At 33.0% G+C, this 21,385-nt stretch overlaps 1 protein-coding gene across 1 annotated transcript in view; it reads left to right on the top strand.

Annotated features, from left to right (window-relative positions):
* The window catches only part of DPYD (dihydropyrimidine dehydrogenase), a 768,359-nt gene that overhangs the window by 84,770 nt on the left and 662,204 nt on the right, over nt 1-21,385 (top strand). The window contains exon 3 of the mRNA XM_044748877.2: nt 18,402-18,484. Within this exon, the coding sequence (XP_044604812.2) occupies nt 18,402-18,484 (83 nt within the window). The remainder of the gene's footprint in view (nt 1-18,401; nt 18,485-21,385) is intronic.

Raw genomic sequence — 21,385 nt, 5'->3', positions numbered from 1 at the left:
TTCTGCTTTTCCTGGACTTGGCATCATTGTGGGCATGACTTCCATTCATTTTTTTCTAATTAATACCGTATTTGTTTAATAATAATAATAAAAGAAATTTTTGAAGGAAAAAACTCAAATAGCCTACTGAAATTTTCTTCACTGATTATTTCATCTTTAAATACTTGGGGAATGAACACATCGCAAATAATAGAGTGAAATGGTGAACATGGCAAAAACAAGGAAAATTAGTGATGTTCATGCTTTCATCCAAGACAAATACAGTATCTGGTTAACCTCCATTCTTAACCAGCTATTCAGATGTCATTTGAATGTATTACATTTTATGGTTTAAACATAAATAAATAACAACACCATTTTCTGCTTGGATGCTTCTTTTTGGCCCAAAGCAGATTCAACCAAAATATTGTAGCATTGGGTTTCAAAAACTCACTTCTATTTTATTAAACAAGTGGGGAGAGATTCTTTCTTTTTATTTATTTTTTTGTTATAATTTGTTTTAAATGCTTCTTTATAATTTCCAACACTTTATTGTTGTTTCCTGCTATATTTTTTAATGTTATAAATTTTCCTCTAAAAATCCATTTTATATTCATCTCATATTTTTATGTTTTTTTTGTTATTCTTAATATACTTTAAAACAGATTAACATTAATGATTCTGTGGCAAAATGTACCCTAAACAAGTCAAATAAAAACAATTGTATAGGAATATATTTATAATGTAAATAATAAAAAATGTCAAAGGATATAAATATGTAATATCTAAAAAAGAAAATATGAACAGCCACACATGGAAAGATGTTCAACCTCATTAGTAGCCAAGGAATTGTAAAATCATTTCCAATCTCAAATTGGTAAATGTTTAGAAGATTAATAACATCCAGCATTGGCAAAGTTTCAGGTAACTAAACACTTTCAGACACTGCTAGTGGGTTGTGAATTGGTAGAAACTTTTGGTGAAATATCTAGTAATGTATATTAAAATGAAAAAAAATATTGTAACATTTCCAATATGAAGCATTTATCCCACAATAAGAAAAATGACCATTACCCATGTAAAATAGTATGTATTATAGTGTAACTTGTAACAATAAAATGTTAGGATAAAAGCTACATTTTTATCAATAAAATTATTAAACAAAATATGGAATTTTAAGCAGTGTTTGGAATTTTAGAGATATATTTATTGATCTTGTTGAATACATATCCATGTTATGTGAAAAAACATTTGCTAGCCTTTTTGAAAGGTGGATCCCATTGGAAAACAACTACACACACACACAGAAAAACCACAACATTAAGCTATGTTTGTGTGAGCATGGAAAACACTATAGGAAGATAGTTGTGCTTATTAAAATGATTAGCACAAAGGAGTGCAATTAGAAGTTAGGTTGGGGGTAAGAGGTTATTAATTTTTACACACTTTTGTATTTTTTCCAGTTTTACAAGGGCATATGTTACTTTTGTAATTGAACATTAATTATTGAATAAAATTTGAAATTAAAGAAAAATTAAACTTAAAACTGCTAATTCATTTATGATATGCAGAATTTTCAACATGTTTTTTATGCTGGGGAGTCTACTGTGAAAGGAGTGAAGCTTGATGATGTTTTTATTACTAAAATGTGTTTAGGGAAGTTGTTATGGAAGATGTTGAAGTATTTTGGAGGAGAGAGTTTTGTCTGTTGGTTGGTTTCACTTAGGAGGAAAGCAGCCTGGTTTCTAAGGCTACAAACTAATTTTTTGGAAAATTGGTTCATGAAGATCTGCTGAAATCACTGATTCTAGCTCCTACGCTCCTTTTTAGGCTAGCAGTGGCCCTATTAATTTGATGTGACTGCAGAGTTTCTAATGTTAAGTTCAGTAATAATACTCCATTTCCATTATTTACCAGTTACTTAATGCACATCACTTTTTCCCACACTGAGATTTCATCGAAAGAACACAATACTGGGTCCCATGGAAAATGTAACTCTTTCTATTTTCGTTGACAGGCAAAATTTCAAAACCTTTTCCCAAAATGTCTTTCATGAAACTAATGTTCCAGGAAGATACACCCTTTTTTCATTTGGCTTTGAACACTCATAGTTCTGAATGACGTACCTTTATCTATTACATCCAGCCATTTTGATAAATTACTTCATTGAAGTATTCAGAGAACTGGAATTGTTATCTTTGCTAATTCTAAAATGCTTGATATGGTGAGAAACACACCAAGCAAAATGCTTCCTGGTATTATAGCTAATTAAGTATAAAGATCACTGTCTAAAGACTTTGGTTTTTGTTTTGATTACTTAGCTTATATCAGAATTCTATGTTTTGGCCTAAAATCTATTTAATTACAGAAAATCAAAACACTCTTGTAATTTGTGATTATTGGAAAAAAGGGAGAGAATTTACTTTTTATTTTATACCTTCTCAAATATAAGAAAAATAATTGTGGGGCTGGCCCTATGGCCGAGTGGTTCAGTTCGTGTGCTCCACTTCAGTGGCCCAGGGTTTCACTGGTTCGGATCCTGGGTGCAGACCCAGCACTCCTCATCAAGCCGTGCTGAGGCGGCATCCCACATAGCACAGCCAGAGTCACTAACAACTAGAATGTACAGCTATGTACTAGGAGGCTTTGGGGACAAGAAGGAAAAAGCAAATTGGCAACAGATGTTAGCTCAGGTGCCAATCTTTAAGAAAAATGATTGTATTTTGACAGATAAGTAACTTGATACATAGTTCAGACACAGAGTGTTTCATGTGCCTCTGGTGTTGAAATAAAAAGTAAATATATCCTAGAATTTCTAATCAAATCTATACCTCTATGTGCCTACTATCTGCTGTGTTAGATTTTTACCTAGTCAACATTAAAAAAAATTCATTAGCACATTCAAGTGTTTAGTTCCCTGTGGTGGATGGTTCATGAACACTGAATTTGTACTCTCCCTATTGATCTACTTATTACTGATACTTAAAATTTTAGAACTGATAATCATTTATTATTCTGGGGAATATGAATTATTTAATCAGTTCCAAACTTTTGAAATAACTGTCTGGTGTTTTAGAAACCAGAAACAAAAATTATAATAGGAGTTTAGACTATAATATATTGCTGCAAAGATAATTATTAAGGGAAAACACAGCTGACATTTTCTGATTTATGCACACAATCAGAGTTGGAGTCCAAGGACTGTGACATAATTATCTTCATGCTAACAATTTTTGTAAATCTCTTGACAGAATTTTAGCTAATTTTAAAATGCCTTCTGAAGATTAGCACTTAAAATTGTTGGGGAAAATAGCACAATTTATTAGCAAGGGTATAATTGTAAACCTTCTAAATACTCATTGTGAATATCATTTAGACAGTAACTCCTGCTTTAGCAGCTGGTATATAAGACATCAGTTTATGGAGTCTTGAAACAACAGAGAGTGGAATCTAATTAAAGAGGATTACATGCCAAAGAAAAATTATTAAAAACAGACTAATAGACAATTGTTATGAATTTAGAAGTCTCTGCCAAGTTTTCTTTTTGATACAAATTTATGTAAGTTAACTGTCAAGTAAAAGCCTTTATTTCTTCAAAGCCAGAGGGATTTTAGAAGGCTTTATCTTTTGTGACTTAAAAATGATTGCTTTCCTGAATTTTAACTTAACACAAGATCTTAAATGGTTCCATTAATCTTTTCTAACATATTTAAAATGCACATGTGCCTTTAAAGATAAATGATTAGAAATACTATTTTAGGTTTTTTTGTCTGATATTTATCTTGTACCAAGCATTCCATAACTGTATATAGGGAAATCTTAAGCATATTTTTCCTTTATAAACAAAAATCAGTTTATCAATTTAGCTGCTGTTTATGGAGGCTTGTGTTGAATTGGTTTGCATAATTTTTTTGTAAAGGACATATAAAATTTGTGATACACTGAAGATTGTTGAATTTCAGTACCACAACTTAATAAATTCCTCCTTCCTGTTTGAATTGACTCACTTTACTGTGATCTCAGTGGGTTTTATTCCAAACAAGAGAATTGAGATAGCTTAAAATAATACATAGGCGGATTTTAATTATTTTTTAAGAAGTAGAATTTTAAAGTAAGTGATCTTTCCCAGTACAAGAGAAAAGAGTATGCTCACGTCTGTGAGTTTACCTGGTGCCTAACTCTGCATCTTACATGCTCTGTGTGGTATTGATACAATGCATCATGCATTGCATTGCACAGCCATACGGCCTGAGTAGACCTTTGTAGATTTTGATCAAATTAAACATATTAAAAATTAATTGCTAAACACTGAGAATAATGTGTTCTTATGTAATTAATAAATTCATGAATACACACACTGAATTCAGTAAATGAGACATTTGTTTAGCATTCTTAAGTGGGTGATATTCCAGAAAATAATTCTCTATAGGAAAAACTTAACTATCTAAAGTTGTCTTTGAGATGTAAAGAAATACCACAGTAGTGACAATGGAGTTATTTGACTTTTTTCCCTTCATCCCTGATCCCAAAGTTTTCCTCATCTGCTTAGACAGCACCTATTCGAGGATCGCCTGCTGCTTCAGAGAGAAACTCCCCAAGGACAAGGGACTGGTTTAAACTTGAGGCCTCCAGATTACATCAAATTTTTTATCTGGAATAAGCTTGAGATCCTATATAATAGCTGTGTACTTACGGTTTTCTAGTGGCGGTATTTAACTTAGTGATGTGATGGTTAATATTGATGTTAGTAAAAATTATTAGTAAATAGTTTCTTTTAAGCTACCACATGACAAAGGTAGATAGCTGTTGGATTACGTGGTTGATGGTCATTTTAATGGAGATTGTTCAGAGCTAGCATCAGTTCTTCTGGATGATAACAAATCAGCCAGTAAATGAAGGGCTTGCTATTGTGAACTGATTAGTATTAAGAAAATGAATTTACTATTCTGTTTTGGTAGAAATACTTTTTATAGAAGTTAATTCGTAAATATACCACACCTGAAGACTTGTCTATGTAAAGTTCTGATCTTGTTGGAATTAGGTCTTTCCTGTTGGCTTCAGAATCTATGCTCACTAAGCAACGTTTGATTTTTATTTGCCATTCTCTGTTGAGTTTCCTGAGTTAAATTTCACTGATCATGTTATCACGATAGTCCAGCCCATGTGACAGTTTCATGTAATAAATGAGTGCATCTGTATTCTAGTTTTGTACATCTGTTTCCGTTCACTTGGTTAGTGTGAGACAGAATATAATAGGCAGACTCATTGTCATGGACTGACAAAATTAACTTTGTTATTTTGCAAATCTGAAGAACCAAATTTGGAGCATGACTTTGTCACCAAGACATGGCTACATGGAAGGTCTCTTGGAGGACAGATAGCCAGCTGCCCACACTGACTTCCTTTTGCACTTTTAATTGAAGCTAGCATCTGATTTATGTATGTGAAAGTTCTAGAACATCCATTCAACAAACCTTTAATGGTTAACTGCTATGTGGAAATATAGTAGTAATTTAAAAAAAGCACCTCTTGCTGTCATGAACTTACAGTCAGTATTTAAAAAATACTGTAATGTGTAATATAATGTAAGTGTGATAAATATTATGAAGAAGAATAGTAAAGAGGGGCAAGGGAGCGGAGAGTGAGAATGGGTTCATTTTTAGAGGCAGTGGTCAGGGAAAATGTTTCTAAAGAAGTGACAAACAGAGACCTGAATGAGATGAAAGAGTAAGCCGTGTGAATATTTAGGGGAAGAACCTTTCAGGCAGAGAGAACAGCAAGTGCAGAGGCCCTGAGGTGAAAGGGTGCTTCTGTGTGGACGGAACAGCAAGGAGGCCCTGTCATTGGAGCAGACTGAGCTCAGGAAGCCTGGTAGGAAAGAGACTGGTCAGATCACACAGAGTTTGAAGGTGACAAAACTTCGTGGGTTGGAATAATAGATTTTCATTATTTAACTTGCTCTTTGAAAGCCTGCCCTTTGTCAAGATTAAGTGAATAAAATAAACAATAATGACTTCCAAAAAGCAAATATTAAGGTTTGTGTTGTGATTTGAGATTGGCAGTAATTGACAATAATACTCCACAATATTTGTTGAAATAATGACACTGTGTTTCATTTGATTATCCCATAAACCATGTGAGACACAATTAAAACATAACCATTCATTATATAAAGAACTGTGTGGTAATTTTTTTCTCTTTTTGAGGAAGACTAGCTCTGAGCTAACGTCTTCTGCCAATCCTCCTCGTTTTTTTGCTGAGGAAGATTGGCCCTGAGCTAACAGCCATGCCCATCTTCCTCTACTTTATATGTGGGATGCCTGCCACAACATGGCTTGATAAACAGTGGGTAGGTCCATGCCCTGGATCCGAACTGGTGAACCCTGAGCTGCCAAAGTTTATTGTGTGAACTTAACTGCTACATACACCACTGGGCTGGCCCCTTGTGTGGTAATTTTGAATGAGAAATCAAGATTAAAAAAGTAACTACTTAACCGTGAATTTTGTTGACCTCCTTTAGATATAGGAATTAATGGTCAGCAGGTAGGATTCTGCAGCACAATTCTTTATTTTTATTTTTGCTTACCTTGGGAAAGTACTAAAATATTACTTAATTCTCACCATGAATGAGAGTTGAAATCTTAAAATATTTCAAAGTAAATATAACTAAAATGCATTTTGATTTAGATTATGAACCTCAAAATGAGATTTATTCTATCCATTTAAAAATGTAAAGCAATATTTGAACAGTGCTTTCTTGTTTACAGTATATTTTCACATACATGATCGCGTTTATCCTCACAACAACAGTTTGAAATGGGCATCATTACTTTTAGCATCTTCACTGAGATCTTCATTTCTTAAGGAATATCTGCAGATTGAGATGTCAAGCACTTTCCTAAGAACATGTAAGCACTTTAGTTGCAAAGCTGGAACTTAAAAACAGATTTCCTGCCTCCACAGCTCCTACCTTTCCTACTCTATTATATTCCATTTCCCTGTGACTCATAGAAGATACTCCTAGACAGGGCCTGATTGTAAGCTGGCCACCATTAGTGAAATGACGTTAGCTAAATATGATTATGTCTTAATGTTCCCTGAAAGGATTAGCCTAGTTAAGACATACCGAAGGGAAAAGCAATTATCTATTGAAATATGAATCTCTTGATTAGAACTGGAAATCGCATATTGGTATTAGAATGTTCATCTGGAACTTTTAAAAATCTGAATATAGTCATTATTTCTTGCTTGACTTGTAAAGAACTTTAGTAGGGCTAGTTTTGAGGCTTCTTGTTGAGCGCCAAAATTAAAATATAACGTTGTGCTGGAAAAGTAAGTTCATCTAATTGACTCGTTCTTTAGAGGAATTTAGACCTTGGGAATTTCTAATTACATCAGAAGCATATGCACGGGTATTATCTTTTCCCGATTTACCTTACTGCCTAAAGAAAACCATTAAATTAATCAATGTTAAATTGCCTTAGAGTCGTAGTCGTATAACTTGGAGTGTGCTATTTTACTTAAATTCTTCAGGTTTTAAAAATGTGAATTTATAATTGCCTCCATAAGACTTGTGGCCTCCTTGGTAATAGTTCCCTGTGGGTCTTTCAAAATAGAGTTTGCTGTAGGCTTTCAACCATCTGAGATCATTAATACATGGTTAATATGTGGCAATGATTCTCCCATTGGATGTGAGACAGACTTGCCTAAGAACAATTACCTTTTTGAATTGAAATTGTAGTTTTTGAAAATGAAGAGTTTTCTTTTTCTTTTTCTGTTTTTTTTTTTTGACTTGGTATCCCCAGTGACTTGCAGAGTGTCTGGCACCTATTAGATTTTAAATAAAAATTGAATGAATGATGGAGTGGATGACTGGCTTTCATTTTTGGCTTGGCAACAGGATTGACTTTTGCATCATATTTTCTATTGGTTATTTAAATTGCTTGAACTTAAGCATCATTATCAAACACCAATAGAAATTTGCTAGCTATCGGACCCCTTGTTTCTTAAGATACTTGGACAACTGGTTATATTTGTAACTTTCATTTCTATGTCATCTAGGTCTACTGCAAAATTTTTCTTCCTGATATTAAAATTTCAGCATAGACATAGTACCAGAGATGGGTTTCAGGGGATCCGTTGCCCCAGTTAAATTGTATATAGCATATTATATAGATATATATATGTATGTTTTGTGAATATTTAATTTTTTATAAGGAAACGATTATGATTCTCACTATATTCTCATAGGGATCTTATGACCAAAGAGTTAAAAGTCTTTTTTTTTCCATAATGACTGCATTTATTTTACTTTATTATTTATAAGAATCACCTGGAAAACATGAAAAATGCACATTTTTCTATCTCACCCTGTAAAATCTAATCCATTAGGATTATGGTGATACTCTCGCCCTTCCTCCTCTATTTGTTCAGTGTACTAAGTGATTTATGTATATTATCTCATTTAATCCTGTTGACAGCCCTAGAAGGTAAGTATATTTCACTTAGAATGAGCTGAGTTAAGTAACCTGCCTAAGGACAGGCAGCTAGTAGGCAATAACGCTGAGGTCTTGAGGCGAGAGCCAATTTTACGCCCTTAGATATTTTTCCCGCCTTAATCTGGAAAATTTGGGCTTGTTTCAAAAACATGTTCAGAAGTAATAAACTCATAGATATCTCTGCTCCAGGAGAATGAATTCTTCTCTCTTTATATTCTCACTTGATTGTGATCAAGTTTGGATCTTATCTTATTTACATTTCTATCCCTTGTGCTTAGCATGATGCCTATCATATAGCAGATTTTCAGGAATTTTCTTCTGAATTGAAATTTAATTGATTAGTAATTCTGAGGCTTAAGTTCTTGTAGCTGTGCCGTTAACTCTCTGCCACCTTAATAATATAGAACTGAGTTTCCTCATTTATTAAAATTAGTTTTCTAATTTTTAAAATTTACGTTTGTGTATGAATTTCAGATCCAACCCATTTAGTTCTGGTTATTGTGATTATTTCATTAAGGAAATGCAGTCCTCTGGAAATTAAGTCCTATGGTAATACCATGAAATCTTTTATTAAGTAATGTAATTTGCTGACTTTTTTGCTTCTTTCCAGCTCCATCCAGCATATGAATTAGTAGATGTTTGGTTGAATTTGTTATTGTTTGGTATCGTTTAATCAGTGATCTTATTTAAATTTCTCAGCATTCAGAGATCTCCTCGTGGTATTTTGCTCCCATGTAGCTGTTGATATTCTGCTCATTTGTTTTATTATACTTTTATACAGTCCCTAACACGATGAGACATAAAACACTCTAAAACCTATCACAGTTGAAGCTCTAGACCCTCCTTCATCCCATGGGGATTCATTTGGCAGGAGGCCCACCCAAACCAGTTCTTTTTGATGCTTGGTTTCTGGTTTCTGCTTTAATTGCTGCCAAAATCTGAGCACTTGGGAATTTAATTGCTCATTATATTTGTCACAGTGGTGTCACAGACCCAAATAAAGACTGTTGCATGCAAAATATTTATGGGTATTAATTTGGCCTAAACATGTGTACATTGGATTCCTTATTTTTGTAAATTGCACAGTATAGCACATCTAAACAGAAATAAGACAGAATTCTGCAAGAACTTATGCCCCACTTTAGTAGTAAACTATTATCCATCAAATTGGGTATCTAAATTTAACAACAGATACCTAGAGGAGGACCTATTCGGAACTTTATTATATTACTTTATTCAGTTTACTCTTTTGAAGCAGTCTTGGAGAGATTTGAGCCTGGCTCTGAGGACAGGCTACTTGGGTTCAAGTCCCTGCTTATCCCTTACTAGCTGTATAGGTTTGGGCAAGTTATCTTAATCTCCCTGTGCCCGTTTCCTCATTTGTCAAGTATAGATATCTATGGTTGTTGTGCAGATTAAATGTGTAAAGCTCAAAAGAGTGCCCACACAGAGTAAACCCTCCACGTTTGCTAGGTTACTATATTTGATCCTTATATGCCAAAACACTATAAAGTTTACAGTGGTTGCTGAGATGGATTTCCAGTTTCCTGCTAATTCAGTAGGGATAACCTTTGCCTGTTGTAGCAAATGAAATGTCTAGTCAGCGCTAAATTCAATACTTTTATTGTCCTTGCATTTTTCCTGTGTGTCCCCACTGCTTGCTCCCTGGTGTCTAGGCTAGTAGGCTGGCTTCTTGTCCCAGTGTTTTATTACTAATCACTGGTTTTTCTTGTTCTTGTTCTTGCTACTCTGAGTAGTTTGTTCATTCATTTTCTCTCTGTATCCTCTTTTCCCTTTTATTTACCCTCTGCTCTGCCTTTCCCTTCCTTCTTTCCTACAAAATGCATGCACCACCTTGCTTCTGCTGTGATGGTTGCAGCTTTCTTGTGCTATTAGCTTGATCAAAGGAAATTATGAGGCACTTGAAAACTAGGAAGTGCAAGTCATCACTGTGGACAAGGGAATTTTTTAGAATTGTTTGGACATTTTATATCTTGGACAATAAATCCCCTATGTCTGACTTATGCCTGAAATTGCCTTCTGGCATAGTCCTACACTAACATCCCCTAGAATGAACAGTATATTAAAATGCTCATCACTTACAAATAAGTTTATAATTTTTCTCAGATTCATACTCATGTGAACTGGGCTGAGGATGCACTTTGATAGGAAGACATTGGCTTCACTCTACTTATAGTTGCCCCTAATGTTAGGGAAATGTAATTGCTTGCGGACTTGACAGTGAGTCTGTTTGCCTCTCACCCAGTGGCTCTGATGCTTAATTTTATTTCTGGAGAAGATGAGCAGGTAAAGATGTTAGTTGCTTGAGACATTTATCTCATTATGGTAAAAGACTGGTATTTGTCTGAATTAGAATTCAAATCACATATCTCTTATTTGGTACTTTAATATGTTGTTCTTGAAAATTAAAAAAAAATCTTGAATTTGATTTCCATTTTAGGACACAGAAGTATTTTTGATGGAGGTAGCAATTAGACTATTTAAATGCTTATGGGGCTTACTTATTTCCTTCATTGTTCTGCTAAGGCACAATAAACTTAGTGCAGACTCAGGAAGTAAAAGACATGGGGCATTCTTTCCTTTTTTGTTAATCTAATACTTGTTTTGGGTTCCTGTTTCACTTCGTGACAAAATATGTACTTTTAACCACTTCCAGATAAATCACTACTAAAGTTGAGACCTCCTATCAATAAAATGAAGCAATACCTCCAGTTGCCCCAGAACACTCTTAGCTAACTTTGAGAACTGTGGCTGTCCTCAATTCCTGGAGCCGCAGCAAGCTCCGTGGGGCCACTTCGAGCTTCTGTGTCCAACTTTTCTCTCTCTTTTGCCTTCAAGAGAATGTTTTTATCTCCTGTCTCTGTGGTTGGATAAACTAGACAGTCAAGTGGTCTTCCAACCCTATTGTTTATGCTAGGAATGGGCCTTTAAAAACTCAAAATCCAGTAATTTCATTTGTTTCTTCTTTAATGTTTTTCATGAACTTGTTCCTTCGGCAGTGGTGGAAGCCAAGATAAAGTTTAAAATTACAGTGTGGTGGTGAAGAGGAGGAGGTGGATGAGGAATTTGAGGACCAAAAGAAAAAAACACACAGACAAAAAGTTGGATGTATTCTTTCTTTATGCTCTCAATTCACCATATAGAAAAGGACCTGTTTGAGATTCTGAAACCATCTGTATAATTTTTGAAAATATAAAGCTGAAAAGGTAAATTTTTCTCAAGTATTCTGCTTTTAAAAGATTATCTACACATGGACTTTAATGAAAAATGACCTTTTCTGAAATATCGATCAGATTAACATTTGTTTTTTGGAAGTATTTATAAATTATAAAAAATGAGAAAAACTTAATTTTTGTTTATTACATTTTATTATACAGTTTTTTCCCCAAAGGACTTCAGACATGGATATTGGGATGACAGTAGGTTTTTGTGGACTCCATCTGTGTTTGCTTTTGATTCTAAGCTACCACGTCCCACTGTTGTGGCAGGCTGCCTTAAATATTAAATATCTGTGACTTTCTTTGGCCATGGGTGTTATTGCTGTGGTCTAGGGAGTAACTTTAAATGGCTAAATTGAGATCTTGAAATTCTTTCTTAATTACAGTAATACAATTATTACGCCCCTTCCATTGATTTTAACGATTCAATAGCACATTTCATATAGCATCCTGGGTCTTAAAGACAGTATTCTAACTCCAAACAATTGTTTTTATTATTTATTTTTATTTTCATCTTTTTGAGGAAGATTAGCCCTGAGCTAACGTCTGCCGCCAATCCTCCTCTTTTTGCTGAGGAAGACTGGCCCTGAGCTAACATCTGTGCTTATCTTCCTCTACTTTTATATGTTGGATGCCTGCCACAGCATGGCTTGATAAGCAGTGTATAGGTCCACACCCGGGATCTGGACTGGTGAACCCTGGGCTGCCAAAGCGGAAAATGTGAAGTTAACCGCTGCACCACTGGGCCTGCCCCTTCAAATAATTGTTTTTAAATAAAGAGATTTAGGCATAGTGTTGTTTGATTTTGTTAATCCCTGCTGGCAAAGTTTCTAAGATTTTCTGAAAAACCAATCAAACAAAACAAAAATATTCTGTCAAGGAACAGGTTTATTTCTATTAAATGACTCCGTTTAGCAAAGGCACATATATGTATATGTGTATATGTATGTGTGTATATGTGTATATATTCAAAATTGGAGATTTATTAAGAATTTGCTCGTAGCAATTAAATACAAATATTTATTCCCACATCTGGTTTATAAACCATCTGTGGGGAAGCATCAAATTAAAGATAGGTGGTGTTTTTCATATCGAGAGTCAGTAAAGTTTGAAAGAAAAGGTTATGAAACCTTCTTCCCTGTGAGATTTAAATGTAATACTCTTAGCAGTGATTCATCTAAATTGATGGGGTTGGGCTTATGGCAAACCTAACTGCAGAGGAAAGTAAATAGAATTATGTGACTATAAAGAAAACATACATTGTTTCCCATTAATGGTGTAATTGGGGAACAAAAAGAAATTTAGAATCAGAAACCGTGAATTCGAGTATTGACCGTACCAGATAGATAGTAATGCTCACATACTTGGAATACATTTTAGGTGAAAACAGTTTGCATTATAGGAGATATTAGTTGAATGAATAATCCCAGTCTATGAATATTTACTTTTTCTTTCTTAATAGTTTTTAAGTTTTTAATTCATTTCAGCCATCTATTCCTGTCCTATATTTATAATAGCATTAGGAAACAAACAAAACCACCCAAAAATAAATTGGCTTAATAAATAATAGCATATGGATGCAGAGGAATATTAGACAACTTTAAAAACGGCATCATGAAGTCTGTTTAGAATTGTGACTAGATACTAGTCATATATTATTGTTTAAATATATGAAGGTTAAAAACAAGACATTCTAAATATTATACACTCAGTAGTTGTGTTTGGGTATTTTGAGGTATTCATTTAGCAGCCCAAGTACTGTTTTTTGAGTAGTAATTGTTAACGTTAACTACGTTGTAGGCTGAATGTAGCAAATGAATGTAACAGATTTTATTACATGGCTTTTTTTTCTCTTATTGCTTTGTATACATCCTTATGCCTCTCTTTGTGTGTGCAAAAGTGAAGAAGGCAAACTGAGGATTGGGAACACTTTTGGGTAATTTGAAATATGAAAACTTTCATGAACTCGTTGGGAAATAGAGGAGGCAAAATCTTAATTAGGGACCCTGTGCATGTTTAAACAAAAAAATTAAAAAATTTTGAAAAAGTCTTGTTTTATATTAAATGTCTTTTATTGCTAGCACCTATCTGGTTGTATGATATTTTACAAAAACATCATATTCAACATAGAATATACAAATATTTGTAAAAACTTTGCACTTCGGAAAATATTGAAAGCTATAAGTAAAAAGAAACACTCTTGTTTATTCAACATTCTGAGATAATCTGAGTTACTAATATTTCATTTCTGCTCTTTTATGGTGTTGCTTGTTTTCCGTAATTATAATCATATCATGCAATATATTCAATTTTCTAGTGTTTTAAGAAAATTAAAGGCTGACGTATAAACGTTGGTTTGTTAAAAATTACCTAAACAGCATTCAGAATGAATGCATAACATCCCTCAAATTTAAAGTATTTTATTTAACCATTCCTCTATTGAAAATTTCAAATTTCTTCCCCAATATTTCAACTGTTATAAAAATGCTTCAGTGAACATCTATGAGTGTAAAACTCTTTTTAAAAAATTATTATTTCCATAGAAATAATTTGAAAGGGCATTATAATCTGTAAAGTGTAAAATTTATATTTCTACCCCCCACTCCCCTTTTTTTTGTCTGACTGCCAGTATTAGGCAAAGAGAAAGGAAAACTCTGCTTTCTTCTTTAGAGGTCCAGATTCTAACTAAACTTAATTTTTATTTCAGAAGCACTGGAAAAGTGTTCTTCAAAGACGTCTAATTCAAATAACTTAAGTTCTCATCTTTACAATTATAATTGTATAAATTTCACCCTTTAAGACTATTCACTATAGAAAGAAAAATTCATAATTTAGTTAATAAAGTATCAAGAGCTTATCGGGATAAGTTAAACTCTGTTGCAGGAACTGAATCTTTAGTATAGAATTTCAATAAATAATAAAATCTTATTTAATTAATTAAAGAATAAAACTTTCTTTCATTTTAACTATGGTGATATGTGGTTGCATTATGATTTCTTAAACAGGACTCAGATTCTATTCTAAAAACTTTTTATTGCAATATGATTGCATATGGAAAAGTAAACAGATCTTAAATATTTAGTCCCATGAATTTTCACAAAGTGAATTAAACAGTGCTCTGGGAAGACCCTCTTGTACCTCCTGTAGTCACTATTAACCAACTTCCAACATCTTGATTAGTTTTGCCTATTTTCTTTTTTTTTTTAAGATTGGCACCTGAGCTAACAACTTGCCAATCTTTTTTTTTTTTTTGCTTTTTCTCCCCAAATCCCCCCAGTAGATAGTTGTATATTTTTAGTTGTGGGTCCTTCTAGTTGTGGCATGTGGGATGCCGCCTCAACATGGCCTGACAAGCGGTGCCATGTCCGCGCCCAGGATCCGAACCGGGGAAACCCTGGGCTGCCAAAGCAGAGCTCACAAACTTAACCAATTGGCCACGGGGCTGGCCCCAGTTTTGCCTATTTTTAAAATGTTTTAGTGAGATATATTCACAGACCATAAAGTCCACTCTTTTAAACCTTAAGTAGTTTTTAGTAAATTCACCGAGTTGTGCATCAATCACTACTAATTCCAGAATACTTTCATCTCTCTGAAAAGAAACCCCATTACCGTTAGCAGTCATTCCCCCTGTGCTCTCGAGACCTTGGCAACAACTAATCTCCTTTCTCTCTCTATGGATTTGCCTATACTGTACGTTTCATATAAGTGGACTCATATAATGTGGCCTTTTGTATCTGGCTTTTTAAGTTAGCCTGATGTTTTCAGGGCTCATCTGTGTTGTACCATGTATCAGAACTTCCCTTTTTATGGCCAAATAATATTCCATTTTATCAGTATACCACATTTGGTTATCCATTCATCATTTCATTGACTCTGGGTGTTTTCTACATTTTCTCTGTTATGAATTTGTGTGCAAATATTTGTGCAAATATATGTTACTCCGTATTTTCATTCTTATGCCAGTACCACAATGTCTTGGTTACTGTAGTTTAGTAGTTAATTTTGAACTCAGGAAGTATGAATCCTTCAGTTTTACTCCTTTGTTTTAAGAATGTTTTGATTATTCTGAATCCCTTGCATTTTCATATGAATTTTAGAACCAGCTTGTCAAAATCTGCAAAAAAACGTCAGCTGAGATTTTGACAGGAATTGCATTGCATCTTTAGATCAATTTAGGGAGTAGTACCATCTTACCGATATCAAGTCTTCTAATCCATGAACATGGGATATTTTTCATTTATTCTGGTCTTTTTTTCATGATATTTTGTACTCTTTAGTGCACAAGTCTTATGCTTGTTTTGTTAAATTTATTTGTAAGTATTTTACTATTTTTTATGCTCTTATAAATTGAATTGTCTTATTTTCCTTTTTGGATTATTGATTGTAGCTTTGCCTATTTTTAAACTTTATATAAGTGGAATAATTTTGCTATGTGCTTTTTCTCTGTCACTTCTTTTGCTCAATACTATGTCTGTGAGATGTATCCATGTTATTCCATGTAGACTTAGTTTGTTGATTCTCATTGCTGTGTAGTTTTCCATTGTATTAATATATCACAATCTATTTATATATTTCATCTTGACATGCATTTGACTCATTTCCAGTTTTGGGCTATTTTGAATAGTGTTACTATAATGTTCTTGTACGTGACTTTAGGTGAACATTTTATACATTTGTTCTGGGTGTATTCCTAAGCCTGAATGTTCAGCTTTTGAAAATACTGCCCAAAAACCTTACAAAGTGGTTGTAACAATCTACAGTTCCACCAGCAGTGTTTTGGTTGCTTTTTATACTAAAAGAATACTTTGTATGATTCATCTTTTTCATTTTAGGCATTTGCAAAGTGTGTAGTGATATGGTTTAATTTTGCATCTTCCTCATGATTAATGATGTTGAGCATTTTTTTTTATGACTAATAATGTTGAGCATTTTTTTTTCAAATTAGCTACTTGGATACTCTCTTTTATATAGTATTTATATAAGTCTTTAGCCATTTTCCATTGAGTTATTTGTCTTTTTCATATTTGTTTGTAGGAGTTCTTTATTATAGATATAAGTAATTAAAATAGTATAGTACTGGCACAATATAGGAAATTGAGCAGTTGGCCATAATGGATTCCAGAAACAGACCCCGTTTATGCTGTGACTTACTTTATGGAAAAAATGAATTACAGTGGGGAAATGATGGTCTTTTCAATAAATAGTACTGATTTAATTGTTTACCTATATGGTGTGATTTCCTATTTCTCTCCATGTACAAATATCATTCCTAGATGGATTTCACATCTAAATGTGAAATGTAAAATATTAAATTTTTGTGAAAGAATATAGGAAAGTATATTCATAACCTTGAGGAAGTCAAAGATTTCTTAAACAGGACAGAAAAAGCACTAACTGTAAATTTAAGCAATAGTATATTGAATCTCATTAAAAATAAGAAATTCTCTTTATGAAAAAAGAATACTAAAAAAATGAAAAGACAAGGCACACAGTAGGAGATGATATTTGCAGTTTTACATATCTAAAAAAGGGCTTTTATTCAGAATTCAAATTATTTTAGATACATTTTGGTAATTTTCAATATTTTCATTATAAAAGCATGTAAACTATGTGTTAAAAGGACATTTACCTTAATTTGGCTGACAAGAAATCAAGGTAAAAATAGAGTTATATGTATCAATAGATTTTTGTCAGTTAATTCTTACACACTGGAAATTATTAATTTTAAATTCTGTAATTTTTAAAATCCAGCATACTTATTTACGATTTAAAATAGAAGGAACACATTAATATTTAAAAGTTTATTATTGAGTTTTTCTTTGTTAAATTAACTAAAATGCTAAATCCAATTATTTTGTTACCTAAATACCACTAAATTCTTTGTGAAATGTAATGTGCCAAAAGATTCATATGGATATAGGTTTTAGTCTAAAATTTAATCGTATACATTATGTTCTCAAAATTTATTAGGGCCGTATAAGGTTAAGTTAATTTTACATATAAAAATATAGTTAAAAATGTAGTAAAATAAAAAAACTCTTAGAAAATTCAGTTTAGTAATGCTAAGAATCTGATATAATATCACTTAATTTAGGAATTAGACTTATTTATTTATTGGACACAGATTTATATATATATTTGAAAATAAACATGATGTATGTAATTGTTATTTAAAGATCCTATTATAAAATTTTGATTCCAAAATGTTGGAACTTTTAATATTATGTTATACCTGGGTTCTATTGTTCCATGTCAGTAAATGCTAATTTTTTTACAACTAGATATTTATCGTATATAGTTAATTGTGATTTCAAATTTACTTTATTGACTTTCTCTTTTGATTTAAATTGGCTTTGATATACTTGAGATTATTTTAGAGCACTAATTTTTAAACCTCAAAACTCTAGAAGTTGTACTACTTTTATATAATATTCATTTCTTCTATTTACCCAATTTTGAAAAATTGATAAGAAGGCTTTTATGACATCTGTATCATAAGATGTTTTTATTTTGTTACTGTTGAATTCACACTGTCAATTTTAATGAATCCTACCTAATTAAAGTGGTGTGCATATTTTTCATGAGTCCATAATCAATATAATCAATTATCTTTTTACATAATTGCATAGATATAATTTTATCTCAGGATGTTGGAGGATTAATGCATTTTTTAAATATGTTGCAGAATTGCGAGAAGCTGGAGAATAATTTTGATGACATCAAGCACACGACTCTTGGTGAGCGAGGAGCTCTCCGAGAAGCAATGAGGTAAGTCTGGGTCACCATAGCAACAGTCACAGATGTGGTAAAGAAAAAGTCATTCTTCATTATTGGGGGAACAAATGAGTTCATTGCCACCATTCAGCTCTGTTCTCTAAGGTATTAATTTGTCAGTGGAGAGACTTCCCTTGAGGCTGTACTTTGGTTTTGAAGCTGCATAAATGTTAAGCCTCAGTGCACAGTAAAAAATGTAAATGTTTAATTTGTTACTTAAAATGCTTAAGGGGTGTCTTGTTTTATATTTATACTAAACTGTCTGAGTGAATGGAAATATTGTTCATCTAAATTCTGCCTGTATATAACAAATAAACAGTACAATGGTGGTTTAACTCAGTAGTATTTTCTCCTAATTAATATTTAATTAAAAAAGAGGTACTTAAAATTTCATATTCTATTAGATTTTATAGATTTATATTGTAGTATTTTTAAACTGATTTACATTTTCACACTATTACAAAGTATATAGATTAACTTTCTTTCAAACATAGTACTTTATAATGAGCCTGATGGTTTTTTCTTTTTTCACTTTTTAAAATTACTATTTCTGGATATTTCTCTGACATGCCCCCAAACTTGATGCCTTTTTAATAACTTTTAGGAAAGAGTCTTGAAATCCATCTGAACAGAATCAAGGAAGGCTTCCTACTAGACATTAAAAATGTGTGAGGAATAAACCCATCATCCTTAAAGTTGGAAAACAACAACAAATGATATTAATCTTAAGAGTTCTGAGCTCGAACCTTCGTGTGGGATAATTTCCAATATGTCTTTACAGAAATAGTGTATTTACCTTTATTTAGCCTAGGAAACCCAGGTTGATTTTTAAAATATATCTTCTAGCAATGCTCATTTATTTAGAATCTTAAATCAAGGTTAAAAAAATTAAAATAAGAGAAAGGATAGGCCTATGGGGCTTCCTAGAAAGGTAGTTTAGCTGCAATTTTGTTATTGCTAACACGCAGTTACCATATACTTTAGTTTAGAAGCTGCTCTTATTTAGAAGCTCCCTTTTACCATGCAAGCAGCAGGGGAAAGTAATTAAATTTAATAGAAGCTGCCCTCATTTTGAAGCCACTTCTATTTAAAACCACAGGGGGAGGTAATTAAATTTAATGGAAACAGTAGCTTCTACACAAAGATACATGGTACTTCTGTATAGATGATTATGATGTCACAAAAAGAGGAATAATATATTACTAGTACTGAGAAATTACCAGCTGGAGCAAGTGAGCCTATTTTATTGTTAATGTCTTTACTAATAAAAAAGAGGGAAAAATAAAACTGAGAACACAGAGAATTTTTATTTATAGAAAATGCAATCAGACCTTCTCAGAAAGTTGAAGTTATTGAAAATAGTAGTAAATTAAAAATAAGGTGTAAAATATATTGTGGAAAAGGCCAATGCAGAAATTGTGAATGAACTCCTGTTTTTTACTATAATCTTTCTCCTCCATCTAAAACTACCACAGTTATAAATTGAGCACATCATTTTTTGTACATGCCCATTATAATAATTTTGAATATATTAAGCATGCACACCAATATTTATTTAGAAAAGTACAATTATTCTCCTTATTTTTGTGTCTATTCAGTTTGAAGTAAATGTGTAGACACACAGGAAGACAAAGAGAATGCCAGCTCTGAAGCTTTGAATAAAAGAACTGAAGGCCAAAAACATAGAAAGAATTGCAAAGGGGGAATGTGAATGAAAATGCATGTGAGTGAGGGCAATATAATGAGCAAGGGAAGGACATGTAATTAGTATAGAAAATTTGTCATCAGGAAACACCAAATTGAATTATGGGAGAACTGCGTATGAAGAGATTATTAAATGCTGCCAAATTTTGTACTATTTGCCATTTTAGAAAATACCAGGATATTCTGCTTTTAGAAAAGAAGAGATGAGCTAATGAGAAAAACAAGTATTACCTGGTGGAGTAACTGCTCAAACTCCATGTGCCACCATGCTGCGGATAAAGCAGTAGTCTAGACAGTTTCACTCAGCGTTTAATTATATGGCTCTAGAATGTACTTTGTTTACATGGGCTGCAGCTATCATACACACACACGTGTTATTGGTAATGTTTAGATTCACTAAACACAATTAAATAATTTAGTAACTAAAAGCGTTTGACAGTTTTGTATACTGTGGGCCTGACACTTTTGTTTTTGTTTTTTGCCTTTAGAAAATGCAGCAGGAGCTCCTTTTACATGTGAGATTATGGAAACGTGTAAACAAAAAGTTATAATACCATGTGACTCATAGAGTAAGAAGAGAATGCATAAAGGGGCAAAAATGAATTATTCTCTCATCTATGATAAATTTTTGCCTTGAGTGAAGGAGGTCTGGATCAAAGAAAACCATGGAGAGATGAAAAATTTGATCTAGGCCGTGAAAGATGGCCAGTTTTGTGGGTGGAGGAAATAGTATTGAGCCAAGGCATGGAGGCCTGCAGGTGCCAGGTGTATTTCAGTGGTCTGATGTAAGGCGAATTCTTTCAAGCTTTTTTGGATACCTGTTTTCCCACAAAACTGACATAGGCAGAATTCTTCAGTAATATTTCTCCTTATAGGTCCAGAATCCTTGGGTAGAAATGGAGCAGAATGGGGTTGGCAGGGATGATGGGAGCAATTCAGAATCACAGAAGGGAGAGGGAGCAGTGGGAGACAAGTAAGAATAATTTGCCAAGAACCTCAGTTAGCACAGGGGCTGGTCTCAGGAGGCTGGCTGGAAACGTGTTTGTTACTATATTCTAGAGGCCGGTTATATAAAGTCTAGTTTGCCATGATAAAGAATTTAAATTATTTCAAGGAGTCATTGTGGTTTTTAAGGAAAGGGGTTACAGGATTAAATATGACCACTATGAAGATAATATTACGGCTCTTTGA

The sequence above is a fragment of the Equus asinus genome, chromosome 16 (assembly GCF_041296235.1).
Source record: "Equus asinus isolate D_3611 breed Donkey chromosome 16, EquAss-T2T_v2, whole genome shotgun sequence".
NCBI classification, from domain to species: domain Eukaryota; kingdom Metazoa; phylum Chordata; class Mammalia; order Perissodactyla; family Equidae; genus Equus; species Equus asinus.
This window is presented reverse-complemented; position numbering and strand designations above follow the sequence as displayed.